Here is a 24,916-nt window from a genome sequence, read left to right on the forward strand (position 1 = left end):
CTTGGTCCGGCCCAGGACGGTTTTGGAGCTGGCCTTGAAGTAGTGGTGGCTGCGTCCTGGACGTCCCGCTGACCGCGGTGAGAGGCAAGGGGCCCCGATTGAGGTGGGGACGGGGTCCAATGAGTCCTGGGGTGCCCTAAGGGAAGTAGGGACAGGGAGGGCCTTCCTGGGACCTCTGCTCGTCTCCGCGGCCTGGGGAGGGGTCTCCAGCCTGGGCTAAGCACTCTTCCTTCCCCAGAAAAATTCAACTTTTGGAACAGGCTTAGACTTTCAGACTTTCTTCTCTCAATATCTAGGACACTGTGGGGGGGGAGGGGAAGCGCACGAAAGAGCACCTTAGAAGTGGCGCTTGGGGCGAGGGGCTAAGCCCCCCGTCCCAAACCACATCCTCCTGCATTGCAGACGCACTTTGGAGACAAGCCGCAGCCTATTCCGCGTAGGAATTCCCTCCCAACCCCCACCAGGGGAGCAATCCCTCTGCCTAGCAAAGCCCCTCCTCTCCAAATGTTTTTGGCGCCTGGGGACTTGGCCCCTCCCTTGCCCTCCTTCTGGCACTCCAGCTGTCCCTGGGAGGGGGTGGGGCCAATCCCGCCCCCTTTTCCTGGGTGGGTGTGGCCAGTGGGTTGCACAACGTGGCGGTGGGAAGGCCTACCCCTTATCTGAGTCCTTGGGACTTCTGTAAAACCTGAGCCGAGGCTTGGGCTCCTTCTCAGGAGAACTCTGGAAGTTGGATCTTAGCATATCCTGGATGCAGTTGGACGGCTGCGTGACTCCCATTTCAGCCAGTTCTTGCTCTCACAGCTGAGGCCCGCTGCAGGCTGGTTGCTGACCCCCAGGGACTTTTATGGGGGAGGGGGGTGTGATATCTGCACTGGCTGTCCTTGGTTAAACCGGTTCCAGAGGGATCAGATGGACAAAACGGATGGAAGGGAGGACCTGTGTGCTGTCCAGGTGAACTCAGACTCTGGGGAAGGTGAGGGGAAGAACAGGAGTCAGGTGATGGTCACCAGGGGTGGATGTGCCTCCTCGCCCCACTTCCCGGGTGGGGGACCTTTGTACCAAGCAGAAGCTCAATCCTGGCTGGTTTCACCAGTTTTTGTGTGGCAGACAGAGTGGTGTGAAATGGACCCATTTACTGAGCACCTACTATGTGCCAGGTCCCGCGCTAAGGCCGCACGTGCAGTCTCTCCTCCAATCTGCAGGGACTCTGTGCTAGGAAAGGTTACCCCCATGTCATAGATGTGGGAAGTGAGGCTCCAAGAAGGGGTGTTGCCTTCCTACAGCTCCCACAGTTAGCAAGTTGCAGAGCCGGGATTAGAACCTAGTTTGGACACCAGAGCTGGTGCTCTCAAAACATCGGTTTGCTGGGTTCCGCTCATGCGTGTGCGTGCTGGGTCACTTCAGTCACGTCCAACTCTCTGTGACCCCGTGGACTGTAGCCCACCAGGCTCCTCTGTCCATGGGATTCTCCAGGAGGAATACTGGAGTGGGTTCCTCCTCCAGGGGATCTTCCCGACCCACGGTTCAAATCCTCCTCTCTTATGTCTCCTGCCTTGGCAGGCAGGGTCTTTACCACTTCCCAGGTTCTGGGAAGCCTGGGTTCCATTTAGGGAATGGCAAACACAATGTCTGGGAGATTCACCAGAGGCTTCTCCTAGAATGACCTTGGGGGTCATTCACTGGGTGGGACTTCTCTGGTGGTCCAGTGGTTAAGACTCTGAGCTTCCACTGCAAGGGGCACAGGTTTGATCCCTGGTCAGGGAACATGCAGTGTGGTATGACCAAAAAAAAAAAAAAAGAAGAAGCACTTGGGTAACCAGCCTTAAGGAAGGTTTAGCCTCATTTTACAGATAAGAAGACTGAGGTTATCAGGTTATGAGGTTATCAGTTACGAGGTTATCAGCTCCTTGCCCACTTGCCCAGCATAGGTGGGGCTGGGACTCCTGAAATCTAATCTGACAATGCTCTAGTTTTTTCACCTGGCCAGGAAAATGGAGCACACCTGTGGCTGCTATCTTGCCTGCAAATGTGTGCATTAGATTCACCCAGGGAACCTCTGTTTTGATTTCCCCACATCCCTGAGACTGACTTGATGGACCTGCACTGGGGCCCAGGTCTCTCTAGCTTTTTTTTTAAAACATTAACTTTAAAAAAATAATAATAATAAAATAAAACATTAACTTTTTTTTTGAACAGGTTATGTTATCTACTTGGCTCAAAAGTCAGAGGATTGCCCCAGCTACACGATCTTTCTTCCTGTGTCTCTTTAAAGATTTATAAGCAAAAACTTTATCCCCACTCACGCCCTTTGGTCACTTAACAATATCTTGTTGTGTTAGTCGCTCAGTAGTGTCCGACTCTTTTGCGACCCCAAGGACTGTAGCTCGCCAGGCTCCTCTGTCCATGGATTCTCCAGGCAAGAATACTAGAGTGGGTAGCCATTCCCTTTTCCAGGCATCTTCCCAGATATGGACTGTGTCAATTATGTGTAAGTTTTACAGTCTTCAGCCACTGCCCTGGGCTACCACTGTTATCTATCTTTATTGCCCTTCTTCTCAGCAGCACAGGCACACACATCTCTGTCCACGTGGCAGTACCAGTGTGGACTGTCCCCGCAGTGAGGTTTCTGGGTCAAAGGGAAGATGTCTTGAAACCTAGTAGTAACTGACAACTTGCCAACTCCAGGGGTTTTGCACCATAATATTGATACAGGTGGGGCTTCCCAGGTGATTCAGCAGTAAATAATCTACATGCCAATGCAGGAGACTTGTTCCCTGGGTGGGGAAGGTCCCTTGGAGGAGGAAATGGCAACCCGCTCCAGTATTCTTGCCTGGGAAATCCCACGGACAGAGGAGCCTGGTGGGCTACAGTCCCCAGGGTCACAAAGAGTCAGACACGACTGAACGACTAAGCGACAACAACTGATACAGGTGAGCCCTTGGAGGGCTGTGTGCAGACCTTGCTCTTTAAGTTGTGGCCCCAAGACCAGCTGCTTCAGCAGCAGCTGGGAGCTTGTTGGAAATGCAGACTTCTGACCTGATGAATCAGCACCATTTTGAACAGGCTCACAAGTGCGTGTAATTGATCTAGAGGCAGAGTTCTAGGAAACTGGGGGGTGGCGGAGCCCTGAGGCAGGTATGAACCGGGCCTTCCCCATGGAGGGAAGCAAGAGGCAGGCTGTACCCTGACTAGTCCTTCTGTCCACAGTGCGTGCTTCTGAGAAATGTCTGCTGACGAGCCTGAAGCCCCTGCCAGCACCCAGGTGATGGCTGCGGAACCGGTACAGCAGGTGAGGAAGGCCTGGGATCTGTGGGAGGAGCCTTCCCACACTGGGAGCTTTGGCAGGAGGCTGCTGGCAGCACAGGGGGGTCGAGTACTAGGCTCTAGCAGGTACCCCATTAACAGGCGAAGGTGGGAGAACTTGGGGTTCCAAGGGCTCTTGGGAGAACAGGGGTTCTCCTCTTTGAAACTGCCTGGCTCCCCCAGGCAGATCTTTCCTGTCTCTACAGGTTCTCTTAGAGTCCTCCTTCTAAGAAAGTCAGTTTCTATTTCCACTTCTTCTTCCCAGTTTAAATAAAATTCCCCCTGCTACATTTTTTTTTTTTTTTTTTTTGTGGCCATGCCAGGACTCTTGGGATCTTAGTTCCCCAAACAGGGAACTCAACAGTGAACCAGCCCTCAGCAGTAAACACTAGGCATCCTGAGCACTGAACTGCCAGGGAGTTCCCCAAAGCCCCATTTAATAAACACCTTTTTAAAAATACCTAAATGATATTTTAAAAATAAGGTATCATTCACATACCATAATTGGAGAAGGAAATGGCAGCCCAATCCAGTGTTCTTGCCTGGACAATTCCATGGAGAGAGGAGCCTGGTGGGCTACAGTCCGTGGGGTCTCAAAAGAGTCTGACACGACTAAGCGACTTATACATGCACACACACATACCATAAAATTCACCCTTATGAGGACTTCCCTGGCAGTCTAGTGGTTAAGACTCTGCATGCTCACTGCAGGGGGCATGGGTTCAATCCCTGGTGGGGGAACTAAGATCCCATGTGCCCCATAATAAGGCAAAAAAAAAAGATGATGAAGCATTTTTAAAAAGTTTACCCTTATGAAGAGTACTACTCAATGATTTTCAGTAAATTACCCATATGCAGCTATCACCACCTCACTGGACATTTTTCATCTCCCCCCAGAAGAGACCCTATATCCACTAGCAGTCACTCCTCATTTCTCTTTCTCCTGGGAACCCCTTATCTAGGTTCTGTCTCTGCTGACTTGCCTGTTTTGGACATTTCATATAAATGGAGACATACACTATGATACCCTTTTGTATCTAGTTTCTCTCACTGAGCATTATCTTTTTGAGGTCCCTCTATGTTGTACAGATAGCATCTGTTGGTACTCTGTTCCCTTACTTTTTTAAAAATTAATTTTTATTGGAGTATTTTGACTTCCCTGGTGGCTCTGTGTAAAGAACCCTCCTGCCAGTGCAGGATACAAGAGACGAGGGTTCGATTCCCTGGGTTGGGAAGACCCCCTGGAGAAGGAAATGGCAACCCACTCCAGTATTCTTACCTGGAGAATCCTATGGACAGAGGAGCCTGGTGGGCTACAGTCCATGGGATCACAAAAGAATCAGACATGACTTAGCGACTAAACAATGACAGCAAGTGGACTTTTATTTATTAATACAATTAATAATTAATACATTAATACAATGTTGTTCATCTCTCCTATACAGCAAGGTGAGTCAGTTATACGTATATCTACTGTTTTTTAGGATTCTATTTTCATAGGTCATTACAGAATATTGAGTAGAATTCTTTGTGCTATATAGTAGGTCCTTATTAGTTTTCTCATTCCTTTTTAAAAATTATGGTGAAATACACATAACATAAAAATATACTATTTTAACTGTTTTGAAGTGTGCAGGTCAGTGGCATTAAGTACATTCACAGTGTACAACCATCATCACTGTCTTATTCCAGAACTCTTTCCTCACCCCAAATCGAAACCCCATACCCACTAATAGTCACACCCGTTCCCCTCTCCCCCAGCCTCTGACAACCACTAAACTTCTTCCTGCCAATGGATTTACCCACTGGACATCTTGTATAAGTAAAATAAGTAGAATCATGTTTATAAAAGTAGAACCTTCTGGGACTTCCCTGGTGGTCTCAGGACTGTGCTTCCACTAGAGAGGGTGAGGGTTCCATCCCTGGTCACGGAGTTCAGATCTCACAAGCCACAGCCAAAAAAAAAATATAAAATCTTCTGCGTGGAATCATACAGTATTTGTCCTGTGTCTTGCTTATTTCACCGAACATAATGTCCTCAAGGTTCACCCGTGTTGTGTCAGAATTTCCTTTTTAAGGCTGAGTCCTCCTATCCCACTATGTGCACGGACCACAGGACACTTGGCTTGCTTCCACATTTTAGCTATTGGGAATAAAGCTTCTTTGACCATGGGTATACAGATACCTCTTTGAGATTCTGTTTTCAATGCTTTTGTCTATATACCCAGAAGTGGAACTGCTGGATCATGTGGTAATTCCATTTTTAGTTTTTTGAGGATCACTATGATGCTGTCCATCGTGGCGGCATCATTTTGCTCTCCCACTAATAGCACACAAGGGCTGCAGCTTCTCCACGTTCCCACCATCACTAATTAATATCTGTTCATTTGATAGTAGTCATCACAGTGAGTGTGGGGTATGAGGTGGTATCTCATTGTAGTTTTGACTTGAATTTTCCTAACGAGTTGTGATGTGGAGAGTCTTTCCTTGTACCTGTTAGCCCTTTGAAGGCTGTATTTGTGTGTCTGTGTGTCTGTATGCGGGCTTTTCTCTAGCTGTGGCGAGCGGGGGCTGCTGCTCATTGCAGTGTGCGGGCTTCTCATCGCGCTGGCGTCTCTCGGAGCACGGGCTCTGGGATGCAGGGCTGAACAGTTTCGGCTCCCGGGTTCTCGCGCACAGGCTATTGTGGCGCACAGGCTTAGCTGCTCCGTGGCATGTGGGATCTTCCCAGATCAGGGATGGAACCTGTACCTCTTGCATTGGTAGGTGAATTCTTTACCACTGAGCTGCCAGGGAAGTCCTTGGAGGCTATGAATTTTTAAAGACATGCTTTATACCACATTTTCTTTATCCATTCACCCATTCATGGACATTTGGATTTTTTCCATTTATTGGCCATTGTGAATAGTGCTGGTGAAAACATTCATGTACAAGCCTTATGTGGACATGTGTTTTCCTGTCTCTGGGGTAGAATCATAGGAGTAGTATTGCTGGGTTTTGTGGTAAATTTGTGATTAATTCCTGAAGAGACCTGGGCAAACGCTGAAGGAGGACTGCCTGAGTCCAAGGTCCAGCTTTGCCATTGGATAATTTTGTGACCTTGGATGACTTTACTTAGCTTCTTCTTGCCCCAGTTTACCTGTCTGTAAAATTGGAATAATACTCCCAACCTCCTGGGACTGGCGATTGCACAAATTCTACAGGTAGCACCTATGAGACTTAAGTCTTCTGTATGTGTCTTCACATGGGTCACCCTTGCAACTCCTTTAGGATAGAAATGACTTCTCATTTTATGGGTCAGGAAACTGAGGCTCACAAGGCCTGTCTGACTACTCAGTTCTGCTCTTGTAGGTTAAGAATGTCTATATTCAATACATAAGTGAATGGGTATAGCCATGTGCCAATAAAACTTTATTTACGAAAACCAGGTAGCATGGAATATCATACCATAAAAGAATGAGGTACTGACATGCAGTGCCATGGGGATGAAACTTGGAGATGTGTTCAGTGAGGGAAACCAGGCACAGAAGGACAGATACCGTCTGATCCCATTCACAAGAGGTCCTTAGAGGAGTCAAATCCATAGAGACAAGTAGATGGTGGGGCCAGGGGCTAAGAGAGGGGAGTCAGTGTTTAAAGGGGACAGATTTTCAGTTTAAGAAGTTGAGAATCTGGAGACAGATGCTGCCAACGGTTGCACAACAATGTAAGTATACTTAATGCCACTGAGCTGTGCATGTAATTATTTAAATGGTAAATTTTATGTGTACTTTACCACAATTTTTTAAAAAAGGAGTGAAGCACTGACACATGCTACTGCATGGATGAACCTTGAAAATGTCACTGAGTCAAAGAGGCCAGACACAGAAGGCCACGTGTGAGTCCATTTTTTTGTGAAGCGTCCTGAACAGGCAGAAATCCACAGAGACAGAAAGTGGATTCATGGTTACCAGGGGCCGGTAGGCAAGGCTGCGACAGTCAATGACAAGTTTCTTTTGAGAGCGATCAATAAGTTCTGAAATTAGGCAGTGAGAGTTACACAACCTTGTGAACACACTAAAACCCTCTGAATTGTGCATTTCAAAATGGTGGGATTCTATGACGTATGAGCTAGATTTCAATAATGCCGTTAGAAAAAAAAAAAAACCAGGCAAGAGAAAAAGCAGGTGGTGGGCTGGCCCTGGGGGTGGGATGGGGGGCATAGTTTACTGACGTCAGTTTTAGACCCGAGCTCCACTACAGTGGGGTTCTCTTGTCTTGTCACTGCCTGGCTCACTGTGGGTGTCAAGGTCATGTTCAAACAAGTGGGCTGCGGGGCCAAGATAGAGGAAGCGCCTGGCGGAACCAGGCAGTTCCTGGCTTGTGCAACCGAGTGAGTGTAGAGACGGGGAGGCGAGCCACGTCCCCGGCCTGAGCCTCCCTGCCCGTAGCCCAGCGTGGTGGACCGCGTGGCTGGCATGCCCCTCATCAGCTCCACCTGCAACATGGTGTCCGCCGCCTACACATCCACCAAGGAGAGCCACCCCCACGTCAAGACTGTCTGCGACGCGGCCGAGAAGGGGATGAAGACCCTCACGGCGGCTGCGGTCAGTGGGGCCCAGCCCATCCTGTCCAAGCTGGAACCCCAGCGTGAGTGAAGCCTGGAAGCCCATGGACCGTCCACTCCGGGTGGGGGAGGCGGGGCGGTGTCTGTGGACCCTCCCAGAGCCCCCTGAGGAACGTACATGCGCAGTAACCATCAGCTGTCTCTCGCCCCCACCCCCGCAGTCACCTCGGCCAGTGAATACGCCCACAGGGGGCTGGACAAACTGGAAGAGAATCTGCCCATCCTGCAGCAGCCGCCGGAGAAGGTGACTAACCCCCTCCATGAGGGGCGGGGTGGGAAGGATGCTCCACTAAGACTGGGGGCCTACCTGGGTAGGGGGTCTGTGATCTCAGCTTAACCGTAGCAGACAAATGTGACCACATTTATTCTCCCACCCCCTCCCACTGGGCAGCTGGAGGAACATTCTGAGCGCTAGCCAGGTATGCCCAAACCCCCCCTCGGGCCTTCCACCTTGCCCGGAGCAAAAGCCAGAGTGTTCCTGGTGGTTCCACCTGGTCTGGCTCCACTGCCCCCCGACCCTCTACGCCCACCTCACTTGCTCCATTCTGTCCGGGCTGGCCTCCGTCCTCCAGTTCAGTCACATCAGTCCCACATGTACGGGACAGGGTGATGGATGCAGAGCCCTTGCCTTCATGCAACTTTCATCTTGGGGAGGCAGGGGAAAGCAGAGACAGTGAACACACCCATCTCAGAGCTGCCTCAGGACCTTTGCACATGCCATTCCTTCTCTGTAGACCAGGCTGCCAAGTCTCTGAACTTTCTCTGCACACGTTCTTTCTCTGCACCATTCAATATGGAAACCAACAACCATATGTGGGTGTTGGGCCCTTAGAAGGTGGCCAGTATGACTGAGGAGCTCAGTTACTAATTTTAATTATTTTAAATTTTATTTTTTATTTACTTTCTTTGGAATTTTTGATGTGGACCATCTTTAAAGTTTTTATTGAATTTGTTAGTCTTGCTTCTGTTTTATGTTTTGTTTTTTTGGCCCCAAGGCATGTAGACAGACTGGATTAGGATCCACTATAATGGCCTCATTTTACCTTAATTACTGCTTTAAAGTTCTCATCACTAAATACAGTCACATTCTGAAGTCCTGGGGGCTTCAGTACCCTTCAGCCCATAACACCATGGGAAGAAGAAGAAGTGGAGGCCCAGAGAGGTCAAGTGACTTGCCTGAGGGCCCACAGCTTGGATATATCAAGCCAAGGACTCTAACTGGGCCATCCAGCCCCAGAGCATGTGATCTTAACTGCTCTCACCATTCAGGGTCACCCAGGAGCTGGAGATCCTCCCTTCAGCCCACCTAGAGGTTGGGGTGCAGGGGTGGGGGCACCTAGGTACGAAGGGAGAATGGAGATGCTGATGCTGGCCCTTCTTGCAGGTCCTGGCAGACACCAAGGAGCTGGTGTCGTCCAAGGTGTCAGGGGCCCGACAGGCTGTGTCCAGCACAGTGTCCAGTGCCAAGGACACTGTGGCCTCCCGAGTCACTGAGGCAGTGGACGTCACCCGGGGTGCCGTGCAGAGCGGCGTAGACTTGACCAAGTCCGTGGTGACCAGCGGCGTCCACTCAGTCGTGGGCTCCCGTGTGGGCCAGATGGTGCTGAGTGGGGTGGACACAGTGCTGGGCAAGTCGGAGGAGTGGGTGGACAACCACCTGCCCATGACGGATGCCGAGCTCGGTGAGTGCAGGCCTTGCCTCTGGGACCCCTCCCCGGACCATCTGATGTGGGTCCCTCTTAGCCAGCTGGAGTCTGCCCCTCACAGCCTGTCGTCTGGTCCCTGCTGCCTCTCCCCATCCGTCTTAACCCGCCTCAATCAGCTTGGTTCCCTCTGCCCTGGTGCATGGTATCTGTCCTCCCTGAAGCAGCCTCCAGAGGGCGCTGGCGAGCACTCAAGTCAGGCCCCTCCTCTGCCGGCCGTCCTCCAGGGCTCCCATCTCCCTGTGGGTAACAGCCCCGATCCTCCTGGAAGCTCCCTTGTACTTACCCACCTGCCCCCTCATTCATTCTGCTCCAGGCTCACTGGCCTCCTTGCCCATCCTTCCCGTGTGTTCCCACACCGGGGCCTTTGCACTGGCCTTTTCTTCTACCAGGAACCCTTACACGACATCTAGATGGCTCGTTCCCTTCCACCTCCAGCTTTGTGCTCACATGCCACACACACACCCCCCCCACCCCAAATCCCCCATAAAAAAATCACACCATTCCTTGCCCATATTATGTCCTGAAACCTCCCTTGACTTGGCTCTGATTTCTGTCTAGTCATCAATTCCACTAAGCAGAAGCTGTGTCCCCTGTCTGGTGCCCAGCAGGTGCTCAAGTCCCCGAATGAAATCACTGAAACTCTTCTCTATCATTCTACCCATACCCAGGCATCTATTTGTTCAAACCTTGAGCACCAGTCATATGTCAAACTTGCTTCCATGTTCTAGGGATATGTCAGTGAACAAAGTTCTGCCCTCATAGAACCTAGTCTCAAGGGTACAGAAATTAGATTAAAGGAGATGTTTCTGAGGAGGTGACTTTGCCCTGAGGTATATGAAGCTGTGCTGATGTCTGAGCAGAGAGACCAGCGGACAGGGTGGTGCCTGATGTGTGTGGGAGGAGCAGGGAGGAGGCACGTGTGGCTGGAGCAGAGTGAGCCTCGGAGAGAGAGGGAAGGGCAGGGAGTGTACGGGTGCAGATTGTGGAGGGCCTTGTGAGCCACGGGAGGACTTGGGCTTTCACCCCTGGGGCGATGGGAACCCTGGACCACTGTGAACAGAGGGGGCGGGGCCTGACTCAGTGTTCACAGGCGCCCTCTGGTGGCTGCTATGGGAAAGACACTGGGGGTGGGAAGCAGAGGAGACCCTGATGGTCTAGGTGAGCTGTGGTGGGGCTGGACCAGATGGTGGCAGGAATAAACCAGGGGTGAAAGAACTGAGATGAAGCGGCCAGTCCTACTTGTGGCTTGTGAGTTGGCCTTGGCCCTGTGCTCAAGGCACGGCCATCCTTTGCACATCATGCCGGGAACTTCCAACCGTACCAGTGTTGCACACACCAGTGCCCATGGCAACAAGGGTCCCCGAGGGCCACGTGTACCCAGACACCACACTCCATCCAGGGGGAGCAGGGCCAGTGATCTCAGGCCCTGCAGCTCCTGGGTTGAGGGTCACATGTCACTTGGCCTTTGAGTTTTCAAAATTTTACCCTGCCTCTCTTAATGGAAGGGATCCGGCTGATGTCTTCCATCTTGCACCCTAAGTTCAGTGCCTGCTGGCTCCTCTTAGTGCTCAGACAGAGTAAGATGCAGCTGTGAGTCTTGGTCAGCAGAAGGCAGGGGAAGACGCAGAGTTTGTAGGGAGGCAGGTTGTGAGCCAGGCCTGGGAGCCACTTCAGAGAACAGATCTATCTGACCAGCTTTGATTTTCCGTGCTTTCTTTTGTGTCCATCTGCTAAGGATGAACAGCTTCCCTGGTGGCTCAGTGGTAAAGAATTTGCCTGCCAGTGCAGGAGATGTGGGTTGGATCTGTGGGTGGGGAAGATCCCTTGGAGGAAGGAATGGCAACCCGCTCTACTAATCTGGCCTGGGAAATCCCATGGACAAAGGAACCTGGTGGGCTACAGTCCAGGGGATCATAAGGAGTCCGACACGACTTAGTGAATAAACAACAACAACTAAGGACAAAATCACTGTGCAGAGCGGTGCTTAAGGTGCTGGGGAGTCTGTGAGTTAAGGTGCCATGTCATAGCTGGGATGCTACTCATGGGCTCCTGCCAGAATAGCCCTGCTCTCCCCATCTCCTGGGTCTCCCCTTTGCCAAGGGCACCTGCCCCCTCCAGGGCCCTGCCAGCTTGCTCCCACATGCCTGGACTCTGCCACACAGCTCACTTCAGTTCAGTTGCTCAGTCGTGTCTGACCCTCTGTGACCCCATGGCCTGCTGCACGCCAGGCTTCCCTGTCCGTCACCAACTCCCAGAGCTTGCTCAAACTCATGTCCATCAAGTTGGTGATGCCATCCAACCATCTCATCCTCTGTCATCCCCTTCGCCTGCCCTCAATCTTTCGCCACATCAGGTCTTTTCCAATGAATCATATCTCATTGGTCTTTTCCAATGAGTCAGTTGCCAGACAACCTTGACCTAAATAACAAAGCTGCTTTCACTTCCGAGGGCAGAGCTCCAGGGTTCCGAGAGGGCCATGGAGATGTTCTGACCAGTAGCCTGGGTTCAGAATGTTGTTGGTTTGGATTTAGTCTTTGCAGACTTGCCTTTGGTCAGGAGAATGGGGCAGGTTTGTTTTTCCCAAGATGCCAACTTTTGTTTTTGTTGCTTTTAAATGTCCCGGGTGTTTAGTATTTTTGTTCAGTTATTTGTTTGTTTTATACATTGTATAATCCTTTTTTGAAGTTTAAAAAAATTTTATTGAAATATAGTTGATTTACAATGTTGTGGTAGTTTCAAGTATACAGCAAAGTGATTCCATTTTACATACATACATGAATATATTCTTTTTTAGATTCTTTTCCATTACAGGAAAAGAATATATTACAAGATATTGAGTATAGTTCCCTTTGCTATAGAGTAGGTCCTTGTTAGTTATCTTTCTCATTTAGTTTTTACTTTTATTTATTTTTTAAAAAATTATTTATTTATTTTATTTGGCTGCTCTGGATCTTAGTTGCAGAATGCAGAACAAATCTTTGAGTTTTGTCATGGCAGGCAGGATCTTTAGTTGTAGCAGGTGAACTCTTAATTGTGGCATGTGGGATCTAGTTCCCTGACCAGGGATTGAACCTGGGCTCCCTGCATTGGGATCTTGGAGTCTTAACCACCAGGGGGGTTCCTTTTTTTTTTTTTAATATAACTTTTTTTCAGGGGATCACATTTTCTTGACAGGCCAGGTGGTAAATAATTTGAGCTTTTTTGGGCCATACAGCCTCTGTTCCAACTATGCAACTCTGCTATTGTAGCACAGAAGCGTAGTCAGTAGGTAAATGAATGGGTATAACTGCATGTCAATAAAATTTTGTTCACAAAAGTAGGTGGCATTCGGCCCAGGGACTGTATTTGCAGACCCTGCTATAGGGCATTTCAAATTCAGATAAGGTTACTTACAAAACTCAAACTGTAAGAGCTACTATATTAAAGTCTACAGGGAGCAGAATAAGATAGGATCAGACTATCAAGATAGATGGATTTCCATCCTGTTGCCTTGTGACTTTATGGGTATTTTCTGGACTAGACAGTCCTAACTTTTCCTTAACTACTGTGAAGATGGTTCTCTTGTGGCTCAGACTTCTTCTCCCGTCAAGTATCATGGTTAAGAACATGGGGCCTGGCGTCAAATGTTGACTTGTGGAGCCCCAGCTGTGTGACCTTCGGCAAGTCAGTTAATCTCTCTGAGCTCCAGTTTCCCCATCTGTAAAAATGGGATGACAGTGCTTCCCTATTAGAGCTGTTAAGATTTAACAAGAATACATGCGAGGGACTTGCCTGGTGGTCCAGTAGTTAATAATCCAGGTTCCCAATGTAGGGGGCACAGGTTGGATTCCTGGTCGGGGAACTAAGATTCCCAAATGCCACACAGCATGGCCAGAAAAAAAAAAAAAGACAAAACAGAATGCATGCAGAGCACCTAGAACATTGTAAAAGATTGACCACTATTAATATATGCTAGGACCTATACAGGCAGGATTGGCCAACTTTTTTTGTAAAGGATCAGATAATGAATATATTGTTAAAAGTATTTATTTATTTATTTGGTTGTACGGGGTCTTAGTTGCAGCATACGAGATCTTTAGTTGAGGGATGCAAACTCTTGGTTCCAACATGTGGGATCTAGTTCCCTGACCAGGGATCAAATCCAGGCCCCCTGCATTGGGCGCAGAATCTTAGCCACTTAACCAGGAATTCCCAAACAATATTTTAATCTCTGCAGGCTAAGAGGCCATCTACTCTGCCACTATAGTTTGAAAGCAGCTGTAGACAGCGTATAACAAACATGTGCAATTGTATTCACGGGTTGGATCATATAAAACTGGAGGCAGGGCAGATACAGTCCAAGGGTCATAGTGTTCAGACCCTCACATTAGTCTAAGGCCTCTTAATCCCAGGATATTTGGCCCCCATCCTACCCATTTCACAGATGAGGAAAAAGCCAAGGGAGGGAGATCCTTTTACGCTTGCGGACCGGGACATAAACTGCCTTCACCATGCTTCTCCTGCCTCCCCATCGCAGCCCGCCTCGCCACATCCCTTGAGGGTTTCGACATCGCCTCGGTGGCCCAGCAGCGCCAGGAACAGAGCTACTTCGTGCGTCTGGGCTCCCTGTCGGAGAGGCTGCGCCAGCGGGCCTACGAACACTCTCTGGGCAAGCTGCAGAACACCAGGCAGAGGGCACAGGAGGCCCTGCACCAGCTGACACAGACGCTTACCCTGGTGAGGTCCCTGGTGAGAGGGTTCGGTGGGGAGGGCCGTGGCAAGCAGCATATGCACCAGTGAGCCCACCCCACGCCTGGTGGCTTGTTCCTCCCCATTCTGCATATCTGCTTGGGCCGACTCATGCAGCTGCAGTCCTGGTTGAGTTTGCTGGGGCTGCTGTAACCAAGTACCCCGAACTGGGCAGCTTAAACAACACACATTTATTGCCTCACAGTTCTAGGGGCTGAGAGTTCAAGATCAAGATGTCAGTAGGGTTGGTTCTTTCTGAGGCTTCTTTCCTTGGTGTGTAGATGCTGTCTTCTCACTGTGTCCTCACCTGGTCATTCCTCCATGTGACTGTGTCCTAACATCCCCCTTTAAAAAAAAATTCATTCATTCATTTATTTTCTTTTTGGCCATGCTGTGCGTCATGCAGAATCTTAGTTCCCTCCCTGACCAGGAATTGAACCTGTGCCCACTGCAGTGGAACCTCAGAGTCTATTAATTAATAGACCACCAGGGAAGTCCACCTAATAGCCCCTTTTTATTTAAGGACACCAGTCATATAAAAACATTGTTGTTCAGTTGCTAAGTCATGTCCGACTCTTAACCCCATGGACTATAGCACACCAGGCTTCCCTGTCCTTCACTGTCTCCCAGAGTTTGCTCAGATTCATGTCCATTGAGTCGATGATGCCATGCATCATCATCCATCATCTATCATGCCATCTCATCCTCTGTGACCTCAACCTTTCCCAGTGTTAAGGTCTTTTCCATTGAGTCGACTCTTCACATCAGGTGGCCAAAGTATCAGAGCTTCAGTATCAGCATCAGTCCTTCCAATGAATATTCAGGGTTGATTTCTTTTAAGATTGACTGGTTTGATCTCCTTGCAGTCCAAGGGACTCTCAAGAGTCTTCTGCAACACATTTCAAAGGCATCAGTTCTTCAGCACTCAGCCTTTTTTATGGTTCGTCTCTTACATCTACATGACTACTGGAAAAACTGTAGCTTTGACTATATAGACCTTTGTTGGCAAAGTGATGCCTCTGCTTTTTAATATGCTGTTTAGGTTTGTTATAGCTTTTCTATAGCTCCAACCCCCTGGGCTTCCTGTGGATTCCTGCCTCTCCCAGCGTTCCTGTGGATCCCCAGGGGCTCTGCCAGCTTCATTCAATCCCTGAGGCAGCCACCGTCTGTCTCCCTCTGCCCCAGATGGAAACCGTCAAGCAGGGCATCGATCAGAAGCTGGTGGAAGGTCAGGAGAAACTACACCAGATGTGGCTTGGCTGGAACCAGAAGCGGCTGCAGGGCCCGGAGGAGGACGCGGCCAAGCCAGAGGTACCCACCTGGGGTGGCACTGGGTGCTTGGGGCCCTGGCTCCCCTCTCCACACGCTTTCCCCTGCTCCTCCTCCCATTAACTGCCTTCAGGACCTGATGACCACTCCTCCAGGATGCCTGCCTGGATTTCTACTCTTGGGTGCACGTATTGCTTCTGAACCACAGGGCACTGGATTGGGATGGGCCTCTACCTGCTGACTTCTAAGCCATGCTCCATTTTCTTGAGTCCTGACTCCCTGGGCATCCCAGGTGACTCAGTGATGAAAGAATCTGCCTGCCAATGCAGGAGGTGCAGGAGACACCGGTTCAATCCCTGGGTCGGGAAGATCCCCAGGAGGAATGGCAATCCACTCCAGTATGGTTGCCTGGAAAATCCCATGAACAGAGAAGCTTGGCCGACTACAGTCCATAGGGTCACAGAGTCAGACACGACTGAGTGACTGATTCCTCTCCCCCATCAAAGTGTCCCATCACATCCTTCATATTTACCTGCCAGACTCCTCATGACTGCTTCTCACTAACACGTTCTGGCCCCTCTAGTCCATTGCAAGCACTGGTCTCTTGAATGAGCCCTGACTTTTGCCACCTGTGCTATCACTCATCCAAGCTTTCACTGAATTGCTGCCTTAAACAATTCTCATGCCTCATTCTGAACCATAGCCTGTCTGTGTTAGGGACTCTTTTAATATCCTAGCATTGTTGGTTCTCAGCCTAACCTTGCTGGGCCTCAGTCTCCCCATCTGTGAATGGGGTGCAGGACCATCTGCAGGGTCATTAAGGTGAAATGAACATATGTGTTTACAGCAGTATTTGAGTCACAACAGCCCCAAAGTGGAACAGCCTAGATGTCCATCAGCAGATGATGTATCACAAAATGTGGTCCTTCCACACACGGGAGCATCACTCAGCTGTGAAAAGGAGGGAAGCCCAACACTCACTAACACATGGACGGACCCTGAGAACACGATGCTCAGTGAGAGAAGCAGACACAGAAGGACATACGGGGTGTGATTCCACTGATGGGAAACATCCAGAACAGGCTGATCTGTTGACACAGACAGTGGATGAGTGGTTGTTGGGAGCTGGGAGAGGGGTAAGTGGGGAGGGAGTTTCTTGTTCTTTCCATTTTTTTCTTTTTGATCAAGCCAGGAGGCTTATGAGATCTTAGTTCCCTGACGAGGGATCAAACTTGTGCCCCTGGCAGTGAGAGCTCAGAGTCCTAACCACTGGACCGCCAAGGAATTCCCTCTTTTTTTGGAGTTTCTTTTGGGGTGATGGAATGTTCTGAAATTAGATAGAAGGGCTGGTTGCACTACCTGGTGAATGAATGTACTATATATATATAAAAAAAAAAAAATCACTGAATTGTTCACTTAAAAGCATGAGTTTCCTGGTATGTGAGTTATTTTACATACACACACACACACACACACATTGACACATAAGGCACATAGTGTTAAAAAAAAAATTGTATTTCTAAAGATATGGAAAACTTTGCACATTCAGACCCTAACCACTTAAAACCATCTCCTGCAATCCCCCAACTGCTGAAGAAAAGATAGATATTGATCCTGGCAGCACCTCCTGGCCAGGTTCAAAGCCAGAGTTCTCAGCTGACCAGGCTCAGGACAGTCTAGGGTCCCTGCCTGCTTTGATTTCCTCCCCAGACTCAGAAATTTTCAAGGACTCTTATCTCAACCGTAGTGTCCCCCACTGCTTACAACTTCTGCCTCAAAAGTTCTTCCAGACCTTCTCATTTAAAAACAAACAAACAAACAAACACTTTTTCAAAAACAAATTTATTAAGGTATAAAATTCAGGATCTTGTACTTTGAAAACATTTGAGGGAATTCGCTGGCGGTCCAGTGTGTTAAGGACTCAGGACTTACACTGCCGTGGCCCCAGTTCAGTCCCTGGCTCCAGAAACTAAGATCCCACATGCTGTGTGGTGAGACCAACATTAAATAAATAAAGAAGTTTTGAGAGAGAATTCACATCCTGTACAACTGACCCATTTAAAGTGTACAATTTAGTGGTTTTTAGTATATTCATGGGTTGTGTGACTATCAACTGTGTTAATAATTCAGAGCATTCCCATCACCCCAAGAGGAGACCATCTCCCCAGTATCATAACACCCCGCTTCTGTCTTCCTCCATGCCCTGGAACCCTGCAAATGTACTTTCTGTGAATGTTTCATACCAGTGGAATCATACACCATGTGGTGTATGACTGCTCTCACCAAGCATCGTGTCCTTAAGGTCCATCCACGTGGCAGCAAGTGTCAGGGCTTCACCCGTTTATTTGGCGGGAGAACGTCACGGTGTGTGAATGAATCACATTTTGTGTCCCCGTTTGCCAGCAGATGGGCATTTGCGTTGTTTCCGCTTTTGGCGGCTGTGAATAACACCCCTTTGAGCATTTGTGTACCAGTCTTGGCACAGACGTGCATTTTCTTTTCTCTTGGGCGGAAGTTTAGGGGGTGGAATTGCTGAGTCAAGTGCTTATTTAGGCTTACACTTTACTATTTTGAGGAACTGTCAGACCGTCTCCCAAAGTGACTGCTGCGCTCCAATATATGAGGGTTCCAATTTCTTCCCATCCTCGCCAGCACCTGTTTGATCTTTTATTTTTTTTTTCAAATTTATTGGGCTGTTCTGGGCCTTAGTTGTGGCACTCAGGATCTTGAGTTTTAACATTCAGGATCTAGTTCCCTGACCAGGAATGGAACACGGACCCCATGCATTGGCAGCATGGAGTCTTAACCACTGGACCACCAGGGAAATCCCATATATGTCTTCTTTTAAAACAAAATTTTTTTTTTTGGCTGTGCTGGGTGTGTGTTGTTGCACGGACTTTCCCTGGTTGCAAGTGGGACCTACTCTTTGTTTTGGTGCCCGGGTTTCTTTCTGCAGTGGCTTCTTTTGTTGCGGAGCACAGGCTCGGGTGCATGGGCTTAGTTGCCCCAAGGTATGTGGGAACCTTCCCAGACCAGGGATCGAACTGGTGTCCCCTGCTTTGGCAGGCAGGTTCTTAACCACTGGACCACCAGGGAAGCCCCCATATCTGTCTTTTTTGACCCAAATCATCCTAGTGTGGGTGAGTTGTGTCTCATTGTGGGTTTGAACTACACTTCCCTGATGTCTAATGAGGTTGAACATCTCTTCATGTGCTTATTGGTCTGCATATCTTCTTTGAAAATATCTCTGTGCCTGTTTTTCAATTTGACCGGCGATTATCTGGCACGGTTTGAAACTCAGAGCGCCGGTATTCTGAGCCTCCGTGCCCTGGGGAAAGGGTTTCCCCAAGGTGGGTGGAATATCCCCATTTCCTCTTTCCTGGTCTCTGGGTCCTGTTGTTGTTCAGTTGTGTCAAAAGTCGTGTCTGACTCTTTGCCCCCCTGTGGACTGTAGCCTTCCAGGCTCCTCTGTCCATGGGATTTTCTCAGGCAAGAATACTGGAGTGGGTTGCCATTTCCTTCTCCAGGGGATCTTCCCGACCCAGGAGTCGAACCCATATCTCCTGCATTGGCAGGTGGATTCTTTACCCCTGAGCCACCCTGGAAGCCCCTTGAGTCCTGTTACCCCTCAAAGCAAAGGGTCTTGACGTCACGCCCCCGCCCTGCCCCTTCTCAGCAGGTCGAGTCCCAGACGCTTGCCATGTTCCGTGACATCACGCAGCAGCTCCAGACCACCTGTGCCTCTCTGGGCTCCAGCCTCCAGGGTCTGCCTGCCCACATCAAGGACCAGGCGCTACAGGCTCGCCAGCAGGTTGAGGACCTCCAAGCCACCTTCTCTGGCATCCACTCCTTCCAGGATCTGTCCAGCAGCGTCCTGACGCGGAGCCGCGAGCAGGTGGCCAGGGCCCGAGAGGCCCTGGACCACTTGGTGGAGTATGTGGCCCAGAACACACCCATCACGTGGCTGGTGGGCCCCTTCGCCCCCGGAATCGTCGAGAAGGCCCCAGAAAAGAAGAAATAGGAGAGGCTGGAGGAGGACTCAGAGGGCTCTGGCCTTCTCCGAGGGGCCGGCGAGTGACTGGGGACCCCTCACTGGGAACACACCTCAGGAAGCTGAGGTCCTCAAATCTGACCCGTCCCTCATCCTCTCCAAGCTTGGAGGAAGCGTGTCCTGAGCGTCACATCCATCATCAGGACAAGATTTCCAGGAAAAGAAATTTTTTTTTTCTAGAAGGTTCCAATTTTTTTTTTCTTCCTTGAAAACCAGGAATATAGTTCTTACGTCCCACACCCTTTTTCTACATTGAGTCCCCTGGTTGTCAGCCTTAAGCTAGTGGACTTGGATCCCTGGGAGGTGGGCCTCTTAGGGGTGAGGTGGGGGCAGGGCAGCTGACACTTGGTCTGGAGCAGGAGGGGGCTCAGGCCTGTGCAGTGAGCCCTGGGTGCGGGAGGCTTCAGATTTGCCTTAATAAATTTTACCTGCAAAGTCCAGGCCTTGTATATTGTGTGTGTATGTGTGTGGCTTTTTAAAAAATTTTTCAGCAGAGGAACAACTCTGGAGTCTCTGTATGGCCTTCTTGGGCTGTGGGGGTCTTTCATCTCCCCGCCACTGGCCTGCCAGAGTCTTGCCCCCTTTGTCACATCCCAGGCAGCCAGCGGAAGGGAGAAGCCTACCTCTTTTCCTGTACTGGGCCTTTCCAGGTGTGTGGGGGAACCGTGTGACCCCCAAAAGATGCTGATGACCTCATTTCTCACATGGCAAAGGAGACTTTGCAGATGGGATTCAATTAACACATTACTGACCAGACATATTAATGTGTCTTTTTTCACCTGAACGTCATTGACTGGAGATGTTATCAGTACGTTTTTAGAGAATGATACCATTATTATCAGGCTTCCCAGGTGGTAAAGAATCCACCTGCCAATGCAGGGGACATGGGTTTGATCCCTAGGTCTGGAAGATCCCCTGGAGAACGGAATGGCAAGCCACTCCAGTGTTCTTGCCCGGAGAATCTCCTGGACAGAGGAGCCTGGCAGGCTACAGTCCCTGGGGCTGTAAAGAGTCAGATACGACTAAGCAACTCACACACACACACATAATATATATACATATAGATATATATATAAAAAAGACTCCAGACTTCTGACCTCTAGAACTGTCAGATGATAACGTGTGTGGTTTCCAGCCGCTGTGTTTGTGGCCATTTATTACAGCAGACTCAGGGAACTTGTCCTGGCTTTGAGGAATTCAAGGTTGCTAGTTTGGGGTTTCCAAAATTTCTGTGTCCATTTCTGAGACTGGCCGTGTTCCCACTCCTGTGCTAATGTTTGCTTACAGAGAAAACACAGCAACCAAATTCTCTACCCACTCTGGCCCAGGACCATTCCGTATGCTTCACATACAAACCGTTTTGGTCTTGCGCTTCATTTCATTTCATTTATTTTTTCAGGCTGTGCCGTGTGGCATGCGGGATCTTAGTTCCCCTTCCAGGGCTTGAACTCAGGCACCCTGCATTGGGAGTGTGGCATCTTGACCACTGGACTGCCAAGGAAGTCTCTGGTATTGAGCTTTACACAATACCAGGTGGAGCACGCGGTAGGGAAGGGTCCACCTTCCGTCAACCATGTTGGTGATGGTAGGGCTTTGTGCTCATTCTATTTATGACATGCTCCTAAGGGCTCGGCATCCTGTGCTGGGCTGCCCATGCTGGACTCCAGCTTGGTGATGAGACATGGGTCCACTGGCCAGCTCCTTGGTCCCTGCTGTGTGACCCTGGGTGGGGTCTTTTGCCTCTCTAGCCCTCAGTTTCTTTTCTTTTTTTCTTTTTTTAATTTTTTTTTCCATTTATTTTTATTAGTTGGAGGCTAATTACTTTACATCATTGCAGTAGTTTTTGTCATACATTGAAATGAATTAGCCATGGATTTACATGTATTCCCCATCCCGGTCCCCTCTCCCACCTCCCTCTCCACCCGATCCCTCTGGGTCTTCCCAGTGCACCAGGCCCGAGCACTTGTTTCATGCACCCAACCTGGGCTGGTTATCTGTTTCACCCTAGATAATATACATGTTTCAATGCTGTTCTCTTGAAACATCCCACCCTCACCTTCTCCCAGAGTCCACAAGTCTGTTCTATACATCTGAGTCTCTTTTTCTGTTTTGCATATAGGGTTATCGTTACCATCTTTCTAAATTCCATATATATGTGTTAGTATACTGTAATGGTCTTTATCTTTCTGGCTTACTTCGCTCTGTATATTGGGCTCCAGTTTCATCCATCTCATTAGAACTGATTCAAATGAATTCTTTTTAATGGCTGAGTAATATTCCATGGTGTATATGTACCACAGCTTCCTCATCCATTCGTCTGCTGATGGGCATCTGGGTTGCTTCCATGTCCTGGCTATTATAAACAGTGCTGCGATGAACATTGGGGTGCACATGTCTCTTTCAGATCCGGTTTCCTTGGTGTGTATGCCCAGAAGTGGGATTGCTGGGTCAGATGGCAGTTCTATTTCCAGCTTTTTAAGAAATCTCCACACTGTTTTCCATAGTGGCTGTACTAATTTGCATTCCCACCAACAGTGTAAGAGGGTTCCCTTTTCTCCACACCCTCTCCAGCATTTATTGCTTGTAGACTTTTGGATAGCAGCCATCCTGACTGGCGTATAATGGTACCTCATTGTGGTTTTGATTTGCATTTCTCTGATAATGAGTGATGTTGAGCATCTTTTCATGTGTTTGTTAGCCATCTGTATGTCTTCCTTGGAGAAATGTCTGTTGAGTTCTTTGGCCCATTTTTTGATTGGGTCATTTATTTTTCTGGAGTTGAGCTGGAGGAGTTGCTTGTATATTTTTGAGATTAATCCTTTGTCTGTTGCTTCGTTTGCTATTATTTTCTCCCAATCTGAGGACTGTCTTTTCACCTTGCTTATAGTTTCCTTTGTTGTGCAAAAGCTTTTAAGTTTCATTAGGTCCCATTTGTTTATTTTTGCTTTTATTTCTAAAATTCTGGGATGTGGGTCATAGAGGATCCTGCTGTGATTTATGTCGGAGAGTGTTTTGCCTATGTTCTCCTCTAGGAGTTTGATAGTTTCTGGTCTTACATTTAGATCTTTAATCCATTTTGAGTTTATTTTTGTGTATGGTGTTAGGAAGTGTTCTAGTTTCATTCTTTTACAGGTGGTTGACCAGTTTTCCCAGCACCACTTGTTAAAGAGATTGTCTTTTTTCCATTGTATATCCTTGCCTCCTTTGTCGAAGATAAGGTGACCATGGGTTCGTGGATTTATCTCTGGGCTTTCTATTCTGTTCCATTGATCTATATTTCTGTCTTTGTGCCAGTACCATACTGTCTTGATGACTGTGGCTTTGTAGTATAGTCTGAAGTCAGGCAGATTGATTCCTCCAGTTCCATTCTTCTTTCTCAGGATTACTTTGGCTATTCGAGGTTTTTTGTATTTCCATACAAATTGTGAAATTATTTGTTCTAGTTCTGTGAAAAATACCTTTGGTAGTTTGATAGGGATTGCATTGAATCTATAGATTGCTTTGGGTAGTATAGCCATTTTGACAATATTGATTCTTCCAATCCATGAACACGGTATATTTCTCCATCTGTTTGTGTCCTCTTTGATTTCTTGCACCAGTGTTTTATAGTTTTCTATGTATAGGTCTTTTGTTTCTTTAGGTAGATATACTCCTAAGTATTTTACTCTTTTTGTTGCAATGGTGAATGGTATTGTTTCCTTAATTTCTCTTTCTGTTTTCTCATTGTTAGTGTATAGGAATGCAAGAGATTTCTGTGTGTTAATTTTATATCCTGCAACTTTACTGTATTCATTGATTAGCTCTAGTAATTTTCTGGTAGAGTCTTTAGGGTTTTCTATGTAGAGGATCATGTCATCTGCAAACAGAGAGAGTTTCACTTCTTCTTTTCCTATCTGGATTCCTTTTACTTCTTCTTCTGCCCTGATTGCTGTGGCCAACACTTCCAAAACTATGTTGAATAGTAGTGGTGAGAGTGGGCACCCTTGTCTTGTTCCTGATTTTAGGGGAAATGCTTTCAATTTTTCACCATTGAGGGTGATGCTTGCTGTGGGTTTGTCATATATAGCTTTTATTATGTTGAGGTATGTTCCTTCTATTCCTGCTTTCTGGAGAGTTTTAATCATAAATGGATGTTGAATTTTGTCAAAGGCTTTTTCTGCATCTATTGAGATAATCATATGGTTTTTATCTTTCAATTTGTTAATGTGGTGTATTACATTGATTGATTTGCAGATATTAAAGAATCCTTGCATTCCTGGGTTAAAGCCCACTTGGTCCTGGTGTATGATTTTTTTTAATATGTTGTTGGATTCTGTTTGCTAGAATTTTGTTAAGGATTTTTGCATCTATGTTCATCAGTGATATTGGCCTGTAGTTTTCTTTTTTTTGTGGCATCTTTGTCTGGTTTTGGGATTAGTAGCCCTCAGTTTCATTGATAACCTGCTCAGTGCAGTTCTGTGCAAAGATTCCGTGGAGTGGTGTACTTAAAGATCCTAAGGTCAGGACCTCCCTGGTGGTCCAGTGTTTCAGACCTTCATCTTGCAACCCTGGAGGTGCAGGTTTGATCCCTGGTTGAGGAGCTAAGATCCCACGTGCCTTGTGGCCAAAAAAAGCCGAAGCAGAAAACAGAAGCATTGTTGTAACAAATTCAATAAAGACTTATTTGATTCACATCAGGGGCTTCCCTGGTGGCTCAGTGGTAAAGAATCTGCCTGCCAATGCAGGAGCCATGGGTTCGATCCCTGATCCAGGAAGATCCCACGTGCTGGGGAGCAGCTAAGTCCACGTGCCACAACTGCTGAGCCTGTGCTCTGGAGCCCTCGAGCTGCAAATACTGAAGCCCAGACACCCTAGAGCCCATGCTCTGCAACAATGAGGAGCTCGCGCGCCGCAACTACAGGTAGCCCCTGCTCGCCACAAAGAGAGAAAAGCCTGAGCAGCAAAGGAGACCCAGTGCAGCCAAAAATCAATAAATAAAATTACATTAATAAAACAATATTTCATTGTGTATTTGAAAGTTGCTGAGAGTCGGTCTCATCACAAGAAAAGAAAAATGTTTATGTGAGGTGATAGATGTTACCTAGACATATTGTGGTCTTTTCACAATATATTGTTAATATATTGTGTGTTAGCCACTCAGTCTTGTCCAACTCTTTGTGACCCCATGAACTGTAGCCCGCCAGGCTCCTCCGGCCATGGAATTCTCCAGGCAAAAATACTGAAGTGGGTAGCCATTTCTTTCTCCAGGGTATC

The 24,916-nt window shown here is 48.2% G+C and overlaps 1 protein-coding gene across 5 annotated transcripts; it reads left to right on the forward strand.

The window, feature by feature from the left end:
• On the forward strand, positions 1–20,112 carry PLIN3 (perilipin 3). 5 transcript variants are annotated; one of them, XM_070464919.1, is made up of 8 exons: positions 1–77; positions 3,208–3,289; positions 7,734–7,932; positions 8,071–8,153; positions 9,294–9,591; positions 14,132–14,331; positions 15,529–15,654; positions 19,289–20,112. In XM_070464919.1, the coding sequence occupies exons 2-8, from the start codon at positions 3,224–3,226 to the stop codon at positions 19,631–19,633; spliced, it is 1,317 nt and encodes a 438-aa protein (XP_070321020.1). In that variant the 5' UTR covers positions 1–77; positions 3,208–3,223; the 3' UTR covers positions 19,634–20,112. The 5 variants fall into 5 exon arrangements, with proteins under 5 accessions (XP_070321020.1, XP_070321022.1, XP_070321024.1 ...); XM_070464921.1 differs by having other exon boundaries at positions 19,292–20,112; XM_070464923.1 differs by lacking the exon at positions 19,289–20,112 and adding an exon at positions 16,460–17,037.
• Positions 20,113–24,916: the final 4,804 nt, after the last annotated feature.

The sequence above is a fragment of the Odocoileus virginianus genome, chromosome 3 (assembly GCF_023699985.2).
Source record: "Odocoileus virginianus isolate 20LAN1187 ecotype Illinois chromosome 3, Ovbor_1.2, whole genome shotgun sequence".
NCBI lineage: Eukaryota > Metazoa > Chordata > Mammalia > Artiodactyla > Cervidae > Odocoileus > Odocoileus virginianus.

Excerpts from the sequence above, each read along its gene's own strand:
- PLIN3 (XM_070464919.1), top strand. The coding sequence starts at position 3,224 with ATGTCTGCTGACGAGCCTGAAGCCCCTGCCAGCACCCAGGTGATGGCT. Across the intron at positions 7,933-8,070 it reads GTCCAAGCTGGAACCCCAGC|TCACCTCGGCCAGTGAATAC; the intron begins GTGAGTGAAGCC and ends CCACCCCCGCAG. Across the intron at positions 9,592-14,131 it reads CATGACGGATGCCGAGCTCG|CCCGCCTCGCCACATCCCTT; the intron begins GTGAGTGCAGGC and ends TCCCCATCGCAG.